We start from the raw sequence: 10,418 nt of genomic DNA on the forward strand, positions 1-10,418 counted from the left end.
AGAAAGAAAACAAAAACTTAGATGTGATAAGAAGAAAGAGAAAAGAAAAAAAAAAGAAAAAAAGAAAAATCAAACTTACCTCTAGTTGAGTGGAGTTCCTTCAAGCACAAACCGAGATATACGTCAAAGGCATTGGAGAAGGTGAAGATGATGAGGAAAGGTTGCTGTTGTGAAGAAGCATTGGAGATAAAAAAACGCGATGGCTGCTATGGAGGGGCATTTATTTCTTCTTCTTCTTCTTCTTCTTCTTATGTTTTTAATTTATTTTTCTTTTGTAAGAACAATAGAGGACAATGAGTTTAGGCAATGGTGAGAGAAGAGAGGATTAAAAGAATGGAAGGGAAGGGGGAGGGGGCTAGAGGGAGTGGGACGTCCCTCATTTATAGACTTTTTATTTATATATTTTTCTCTATTTCCTCTTTTTTCCAAGAGTGGGACATCCTCTTTAAGAGGTTTCTATTTGTATTCTTTTTTTTCTTTTCTTTTTTGATCTTCTATCTTTTATAAGAATGAGATGTTTGGATTCACTCATAATCTTATGAATTTTTTTTTTCTTTTTAAATTTCTCTCTTTTTCATGTTTCTTATAATGATGTGAGTATTGATCCCACATTATTCACGACTCGATAGTCATCTATTGATTGGTTGAGTTTAATTTTAATTTTCAAATTGATTGGATGATTAAGGTTAAATTTTAATATTGGTTCAATTTTATTGGTCGATTTAAGTTATTTTAATCTTAAAGCTCGATTTGATTGGTTAATTAATTTTAAAGTTCATTTTGAATGGTTAATTGAGATTAATTTTTCGATTTGAATTGTTTAAAATTTTTCGATTTAGTTTCATCATTTCAGGTGAAAATTTTCAAGTTTCCTAATTGTGAGGTTTTTAAATTTTTTCTTTTGGTGTGCATAAATTTGTCGGAAGTTTGTTTTCGATCACGTTTTCCTAAGAATTAAGGTCTCTAGGTAAATGTCGGATATCAAAGGGTGTTTTGGTCATTTTTGTTATTTTTTTGTAGACATCTTTGTTTTCACTGATTTTAGTTTCGTTAGACTAAAAATCATATTCTGAGAGTAATGAAAATACTTTTGAGACTTTTCAAAGGCATAGGATTGACGAGGAGTATTTTCATCCTTTTGTCTTTTTTTTTTTGTGTTGCAAATTTTGACATAAGGTTTCTTTCAGTCTCAATGTGATTATTTCTAAGTCTTGAGGTCATATTTTCCTAACATCATGAGGTCTCTAAGTTATAGAAATATGTAGTGATTCTAAGTGTATGTACTTGCTAAGTCGAGTGTAAGGTGTAATGATCCTGCGAGTGTATAATTTTCTATGTCGAGTCGTAACGAATGAGAGAGGCGAAATGACTAGAAACAAAAAAAAATAAAAAAATAAAAAAATAAAAACGAGACTCTCAAGATTTCAAGTTCTTTACGCTCATCATTAGGAAATCACAACAACTAGATAATGAATTATCAAATTATGCATATGCAAAAAATGGGGTGTCTACACCTTTGCACCTTGCTACTGGATTGGGGAGCAGACGGGAGCATATCAAAGCATTGGACTTTGATGATACAAACATGAGATAAGGTCATCTGGATCCCTAGTACCAATGGAACCTTCACTTTAAGGACGACTTAAAAGGCTCTTCAACAACACAACCCTCAAGTCAAATGGCACAACCTCGTATGGTTTCCTAAAAACATCAAATGGCACATTGCTACCACTTGGTTGGAGCTAAATAAGGGTCTCAAGACTCAAGACTCAAGACAAGCTGATGGTAAGATGATTGGTTCAGCACCCCAGTTGTTGTTTTTGTAGTGACTCATCTAAAAATGAAGCTCGCCTATTCCTTGGCTGCGAATTCTCTTACGACCTATGACAAAGACTCTTTAGTAGATGCAATTTAAGGCACACTAATAGGGATTGGTACTCTGAAGTTGATTGGTTGTGCAACATCACAAAGGGAAAGGCTCTTAGCTCCATAGTGAAAAAATTGGTTTTCAACACATTCACCCACCACCAATGGCTCAAAAGATGCATACGCCTATTCAGGAATAGTTGCATGCCCTTAAACCTTCTCGAATGCTTCATTGGGCATGATGGGTAGCTTAGGATCCAAGGTACTGAAGACAATGACTATAATATAGTTTTCATGGCCTCATGGAGTCTAAACCCAAGATTCGAGCTGAGAAGGCCTTTAAGATGCAAGTGGGACCAACCTCCTAATGGCTTCCATGTGCTCAACTCGGATGGATCCTTTAGAGGTGATGTTGGAGGAAAGGGAGGAATCATTAGAAACCACGGTGGGAAAACAATAAGAGCTTTTGCTAAGAGCACCCAAGGGAGGTCAGTCTTTTTCCATGAGCTAGATGCCATATTGAAGGGAATGTTTATTGCAGCCAGCCTAAATATAACTTCCTTGAAGGTCCGAGTTGATTCCAAAGTCGTAATTGAGTGCATCAATGAGAAGAGTAAAGTGCTTTAGCAAGAAGAAATGCAAGTTAAGTTATCAAGAGTAGAGCAACCTAGTTCCTAAGGATTGAATTCATCTTTTGTTATAGGGAAAACAACAAAACAGTAGATTTCTTAGCCTCACATATGACTTCTTTAGCTAGTATGACTTTGAATCCTTTGAATCTCCTTAGTGATCTAATAAATATTATTTGTAAGGATGCGAGTGGGCATGCCTATGATAGGGTGTAATTGCTTTTTCTCTAGTTCAAGTTTGCCTAATCCCCACTTAATTTTGAAAAAAAGGGAAAAAAAAATCAATATATTCCTTTCTTTTTCATTACAAGACAAAATGGGTAGAGGTATTATTAGAAAAGAAAACTTGGTGAAGAATGCTAACGTGTCCCTATGAGCTCTTGGACGTTAGCATTCCCTTATTTTAAATATAAATAAATAAGCATTTTTTATACATATATGTGGGTTTGCCATAAATGCTCCCATTTGTATATTTAAATTTAGAGGCGTGCTGGTGTGACCTCAAGATTGGACCTGATATCGCACATCTTGACGTGAAATTGGATATGAACCATAGATCTTTTCACTCATATCTCGAGGAAAGCATCTATGGTTCCCATACACTTTCACATCAAGGTGTGTGATGTGAGGTCCAATCTTGAGGTCATTTCAATATTATTCTTAAATTTAATATAATAAGAATTATTTTGATATAAAACCAAGAAACTTGCAACATTGTGTTACTTAATTTTCAAAATTATAAAAGTATCCTCTGTTATTATGTAATCATTGTATACACCCCATTTTCTCTTTGATCAAGTCCAAGAGATCAAAGAAGCATGTGGAAGAAGGATTCAGTCCAAATGAACAACCACAAGAAGCCTAAGTCCAATTCCTAAGTCCATAACCAAAACCCATGACTCAACCCAATGTCAAGCCTATGCCAACACTTAAAGCTCATGGACTTACACCTCTTCCCAAAAGAGGACACATGCTGGCCTCTCATAAGCTCCAACATTCAAGAAGAATCCTCATTGGTGGGCCAATGCTCCAACCTCATTGGAGACTCAACTCCCCTGAGAAATCTCAAAAATGATCATCTCAAAAAGTAAGGTCAAACTAAAAAAGGTGTTTTGATATTTGATAAAAATCTCTAAAGCTAATAGAAGTTCCAACTCTACCCTCAAAATGTAGAAGTTTCAAGTACATAAATGAAGCTATCTCATTGGCCCATTTCAAAAATGTGTATCCAACTGTACTTTGAGATATTTACAAATATCTTTAAGGTCAACTTTACACATGACATTCTCCTATTAATTCTCCCAAAAATATTTTTGTCTCTTATCCTTTACCCTTTCTAAATGGCCTTCCCCCATATATTTTCCCAAATTCACTTTCCACTTAACACTCTATAACCACCAAATTTGTGTCATATGGCTTGGCCAAATGGCTTTATATAAGAGGACTTATGCCAAATTCCACCTTTTGCCCTCAAGAAAATATAAAATCCAAAGGTTTTCCTACACCTTTCTCATGGCATTTCTTAAAATCCTTAGGGTTGGACATGTTTATCCCTAAGAGGTATCCCACAACTCTATAAATAGAGGGCTCTTCAAGGAAAATAGAGGATGAGAAATTTAAAGTAAAAAAATTCTATCAAAATCTTTACTCACCTCTTTTAAACCGTTAAAGCTAAAAGAAGAATAAGTTTGAAAGAAAGAAAAGACTAAGGTGGGTTGGGGACCTAAGGGCTGATTTTTTTTATCTACTTAAGTTCATTTGCTCCTCTCTTTCTCACCTAATCTCTATTATATTTTTATCAAGTTTAAGTTCTTTACAATGTAGTGTTTTTGATCTCCTTCAAGGGCATGAGATTGAAGAGAATAAGTCTTCTCTTTGAGAAGTCATCTTCCCCTATTAAGTCTCCAATAAATTCTAATATTATTTAATGTTAATACAAGTTATTTCAAGCTCTTTTATGTTTTTAGCACTTTATTTTCAAGCTTTTAGTTATTTTCTTTTCTTTAATGATTAAGGAGGAAGAGAGTAATCTCTTTTCATTGAGGTAATCTTCTCTTTCATAAGTCCATTCATGCATCCACAATAAGAACACACCACCTTCTTTATTTTAAAAGGGCCTATAAGTAAAAAACATTGATATTTTTAGATGTATGTTTAACACTTAAAGCCAACAAAAATCATTCTAAAGTGGTAAAATATGCCTGCATAAGGTTCTGCCTCTCCAAGGGCATGTCCAGCCTATAGACATGTCTCTAAGATTAAACCAACACAAATAAACCCTCCTAAGGGTACATAAACGTTTAAAAATTTGCTTAGAGACAAGGGGGGAGAAATCTATGGTGATCCACATCAAACCCTCAAGCTTACAAAAAAATCCTGCAAGCCTATACTTTTGTATATGGTGTACTCATCACATCTTTTTTGGGTTTTTGCAGGCCGAACTATAATCCATTGGGCTTTTAACTTCTCTACAATTCCTTCTATCTTCAAAAAAACATAAAAAATAGTTTTCTCTACTTCATTTATGACCTTCTTTGATGGATGGGACAAAATGCTTAACACCTTTCTTATCCCTCAATTGAACCTCTCTAACTAGTCTCTTAGGTAGACCTAACCCCTTTTCATTGAATGTGAGTCACTACGAAGCCAAAAATCAGATTTCTAAAATTCTATTTTATGGTGACCATTCAGATCTTAACATTGAATGGTGGTCATTCCTAAATCCATATAAATGAGGTCCAACTCATGAGCTTCACATGTCTACAATCATAAAAAATCCTTCAATCAATATTTTAAATTATATATAAACTTTCTAAGACATGTGAGTTGGCACATGCCACATTCGAATCATTGTTAATAAGAATGGGAATTTGTGTTGGGAATAGTAATTCCTCTACAGGAAAATTATTTTCCCGAGAGTGAAGTTAGAAAACACTTTTTTCTTTCAAGATGGAAAATAGCTTTGGATAGAAAAATTCATTCATGGAAAATGTGCGATCATAAACTAACAATTCACATTTTCCATGGAAAATCATTTTTTCACTCATTTTTATAGTGTAATCATACCTACCCAAAGTTTTATTATTTTTGAAAGATTGAATAAAGGGAATTTTTGCTCATTTAAGCTCAATGTCTTCATTAGAAATATATGGGTATAGTACTTATTATGTGGATAAGTGTGTCAATCAAAATAATATAAGATGTTAAGATAGAAAAATCGAAAGATTAGAAAGCATGCCATAAAAAATAATTAAATTTGGAAGAGCATGAAAATAAATTTATAAATAATAAATTAAAGTCAAGTCAAATGCATTTACCTAAACATTTAAAATCAAATATAAATGACAACACTAATAATTTATTTTTCAGCAAGTTTAATGTTCTAAACTAAATTAAAAGTTCAGACACTTGCATGAATTGAGATAGCAACTCTAAAGAGACATGAGTAAAAAGAACATATCTCTAGCTAATTGACTAATGAAATGTTTCATATCACCAAACTAAAAAAAAATCAATTGGGTGGTGACATTAAATTACAAGGATGGGCAGCTGCCAAGTCCATCACCACTTAAATCTCACTCTCTCTCACAAAGCACATTTCTATATTTACATACAACCAACACTGAGGGGGTGGTTCAATGGAAATTTCAAATCCAACAAGTGGTGAGAGTCTGTAGGTTGTGTGTTTGATACCCAGTATGAGGAATATTTCCTCAAAGCCACCAGTGAGGGCGTTCCCTCACTTACCTGGTATGTGTGATGTGCAATTGTTGAATATGCTTGGGGGAAGGTCCCATATGCCTTGGTTTCGACCCTGGCACATCCAGTCCCCCTAGTCGGACATAAGTTTCTGACAACCTCAGTATAAAAAAAAATTTACATACAACCATAACAATAAAATCTAATATCAAATATTTGGGGTCAGTAAATCGAATCTTTTTTTATTTATTCCATTCTGTCCAAAGCCAAATATATTATTATTGAAAGTGAGTTCATATACTTTTATAATCTTCTTCCAAATGCAATGTATCACTTATGAAATTGGAGTTGAGAGTCATCGCAAAATTTTACTTCCTCAAATTACATCATAAATATCTACGAAATTTTGCAGCATAAGACTTTCAGAATTTACCTTGTTTAGTGGATGTACCAATCAGAATAAAAGAATCCCAAAAAGTTGTTGGCCCATTATTTGTAATAGAAAAAAAACATGTTTCTTTTCTTTTGGTGAAATATATTTATCTTAAAGAAATTAACAAAAGGAGGGAAAGACATTTCTAACTTTAAAGAAATTAACAAAAGGAGGGTTATATTTTTCCCTCTATAACTATCTTTTTGTTTTGTTTTGGGGTTTTTTTTTTTTTTTTTTAAATCTTACTAAGACATTGTTCCAAGATAGTATTTCTCAAAGTGTAATCTTCAAATGAATCTATGAAATAGAAGAGAGGAAATTTTATTTAGATTTTTTCATAAATTTAAAATTCATTCATGATCGAGATGAGACTAAATGAGCAAAGACCGTCTTCTCCTTCTACTTCGATTATTAGTCTTCATCTTTCAAATTCACAGGTATATCTGTGAAAAAAAATCATCTCACCCACAATGTGAAAAAAAAGTCCAAATTTAATGGTCCTAAGCTATCAAATTTCATAAAATTCGACGGATCAAGGGGTCGAATTTTTCATTGTCAAATTCTTTTTTCTTGACAGGTCGGGATTCGACAGTCCTAAATCATCAAATCTGGGAATATCAAGAATTTCGACGGTCCTAAACCATCAAAATTTAATTTTTAAAATTTATGGGTCGTCCGTCAAAATTTTTTTATCGAATTTTTCAATTTTCACGTAGTGACCATCGATAATGAGATGATTCGTTCTAAGAGTCTCGATATCATTTGTGAATAAGACAAGATTAAAATCCGAAATTGAAAATCATGATAATAAATCCATGGGAGTGGGGTCCAACAATCAATAATTTAAATCAAATTTAAAATTCATAGATAGAAATTAGAATGGAGAAAATTCGGTGGGAGTCAGTCTAGTCTGCTTTTTATCGTTAATTAAATCAATCAATTGGCTTTGATACCGTATCAGTTATTGTGTGACCAGGTTCATCTAATATTGGAGAATAGCCGCCATTATTGAGATTTGAGGATTAAGTATAATTAGTGGATGATTATTATAATCCTTAATATCTCTATCTAACAATTTTGAGGAGTGGAGTTCATAGGTATCTACGCCGACCACCTCGTCCTAACAGAAATAGCTTTGTTTTGGCTATTTCTTGTCACATCATTTCTACTATCTTTATTTATTTCTTAAAAGAGAGATTCTATTGCCCCCACCAACTTTTGCTAACGCCATCTCTATTCATATGTAATCATCAAACAAAATTAGAGCACATGTTCGGGTGGTGCTAGTAAAAGTTGGTGTCGCAGTAGAAACTTTCTTAAAAGAAAGATAAGATTTTATAAGATATTTTGTGGACTATTACTGTCTAGAAGTTGAATTAGAGATCTTGGAAATGTTACTGAGTGTTTGCTTAATTACCATAGGTGATCTTGCATTAGAATTGTCAATGGATGGGGTCTTGGTCAATTTGATACATGCTTGTAAGGAACGGATTAGATTTGATTCAAAATTAATTTGATATTAAATCGAATCTTTCTCGGCTTGGATTTTTTCCGAGTCAATATTACAATCCAATTCTTATGTGACAATGATCAAATTAATTTAAGGTGTTAGCTAAGCTTAGATGATAAAATCTATAGGTGATGATATATATCATAAAGTTAGATTTAACTCCTACCATCATTGAATTGCTGATCTAGTTAAAAATAGGCTTACCCATAAAAAGGTTGAAATCAATTTAATTGAAAAAAAAAAAAAAATTGTCACGAAAGTTTTGCGCATATTGCTCACAGAATCTGGGACCACCAATCACATGAGTCTGCATGTATTGAATGACATCCCTAATATAAAAACATTGAGTCGTGCTTGAGTGACCTCAATATTAGACCTCATATCAAACATCTTAACGTGAAAGTGGATAGGAACCATTTACCAACCTCATCATCTTTCTCTAAAATATCAATTTACCCACATCTCAATTCACACCTATGTCATAACCTACTCCCACCATTCTTTACAAATCTCTTATCACAAGCCACCCCCATATCTATTCACTCTAATCAACTCACCTAACACACACCTCTTTGACACATGTTATCATATCCTCCACCCTTTCAAAAAAATCAACAACCACCTTTTTATATTTTTATTCTTTTAATCAAAATCCACTTCATTCGACTCATCTAACATTTAACTCAAATGGATTGAAAGATCTAACTCATTTGAATCACAAGCAACTAATTTATACTCTTTTACACAAATGTCGTTCCACCCCCTTTAATTTACACACACTTATTCACAAACATCATACCATTCTATCATTTTCAACTTTTCACTCCATTTTACTCCTAAAAGTCTATTTTACTCCCAAGAAGTTCATCACTTGAAGATCAAGAAAAAAGTCAAAGAAAAAGAAGAATAATGTATAATATAAACTAAAAATAAAAAATAAAAAATAAAAAATAACCATCATTTTCCCCTTCCATAATTTTCCTTTTCAACTTCTCCCATTTCTTTATTTTATTTTTGTTTTTCTTTTAGACCGACCCTTAAGATGTGATGCAAACCTTTTTCTTCTTTTGGTAGATTGGGCTTCGGCTTGGTCGAAAGGGTAGAGGTTGAAAAACTCTTTTCAAAATATTTCTTAAAAATTTATACATTAGTGTACACACCACAAAAACGTTTTGAGAATAAGACCTTGGGTGCTTTTCTTATGGAAATGGGCCCTTGATCGAAGAGTCTACATTTTGAAGGTATGAACTATAGAAGGGCCTCTTCCTCAATAAGGAAGTCTTTAATGGTTTAAATCGAAATCAAAGTCCCTCATATTCGAGGGCACAAATCAGGTTTTTTTGATTTTTTAATGCATTTTCTAAATTGACTAAATTTGAGGTTACCACCAATGGTGGAGGGATTAAGATGCCTAACACCTTTCATATTCCTTAACATGGACCCCCTTACCTAGATCTTATGTAGACCAATAATCCTTATCGGTAAAAGAGTCATTACTAAAACGTTTTTTACAAAACCACTTTATAGGTGTCCATTCACACCCTTTTCTAAAAACGAATAGTGACGACTCCAAATCCAAGTAGTAGACATCTTCGGACTCGAAAATCTCATGTCTATAGGGATCATGCTCTGAAACCCTAAAAAACTAAAAAAATTTCGACTCCTCTCTACTCAACTCTCTTCCTCTCTTACTACATCTTCTAATATAAAAATAAGCTCCTAAATTCTACTAAGGACTTAAAAGAAATAAAAAAAAAGGAGGTAAGAAGAAGTCAAGACCTTAATGTGGGTTAGAGAAAACACAGCCCCCTCCTCTCTCCCTCTTAGTTTTTCTTTTTTACCTTCCCCTTCATTTCTTTAATTTTATTTTTAGAAAACATCTAAGATGTAATGTTCACTTTCCCTTACCTCTGATAGATCGGACTTCGTTTCTGTTGAAAGTGTAGGGATTGTAACCACCTTAAAAAGAAAATCATTTTAAACCCTTAGACACCTTTTGCACACACCTTACTCGACTAGCTTTGAGGCAATTGATAATAATTTCAACCTATGAGAATAGGCCCATAATTAGCCAATATTTTTCAAAACTATGTTCCCAAGGCAAGATTTTTATAAGAATCATCTCTTTCAATAAGGTGATCCCTATAGTCCATGTCGATACCAAATCTCTCTTTTAGAGCATAAGTTGTCGATCATTCAATTCTTTTTTATTTTATTTTTTGCTTTATTTAAAAATAGTAAAGTTTTTAAGGTTACTCTCATATGATGGAGAGAGAGAGAG

The 10,418-nt window shown here is 33.2% G+C and overlaps 1 protein-coding gene across 1 annotated transcript; it reads left to right on the forward strand.

Moving 5' to 3' along the window:
* The first annotated feature begins 2,160 nt into the window (after nt 1–2,160).
* LOC147387003 (uncharacterized) lies at nt 2,161–2,493 on the forward strand. Its single transcript, XM_086424656.1, has one exon. It carries the CDS (start codon nt 2,161–2,163, stop codon nt 2,491–2,493), a length of 333 nt encoding a protein of 110 aa, XP_086280782.1.
* The last annotated feature ends 7,925 nt before the right edge of the window (nt 2,494–10,418 follow it).

The sequence above is a fragment of the Akebia trifoliata genome, chromosome 14 (genome assembly GCF_017979445.1).
Source record: "Akebia trifoliata isolate Shusen 1 chromosome 14, ASM1797944v1, whole genome shotgun sequence".
Lineage (NCBI taxonomy): Eukaryota > Viridiplantae > Streptophyta > Magnoliopsida > Ranunculales > Lardizabalaceae > Akebia > Akebia trifoliata.

Coding starts and splice junctions, on each gene's coding strand:
- LOC147387003 (XM_086424656.1), top strand. CDS start 2,161: ATGGCCTCATGGAGTCTAAACCCAAGATTCGAGCTGAGAAGGCCTTTA.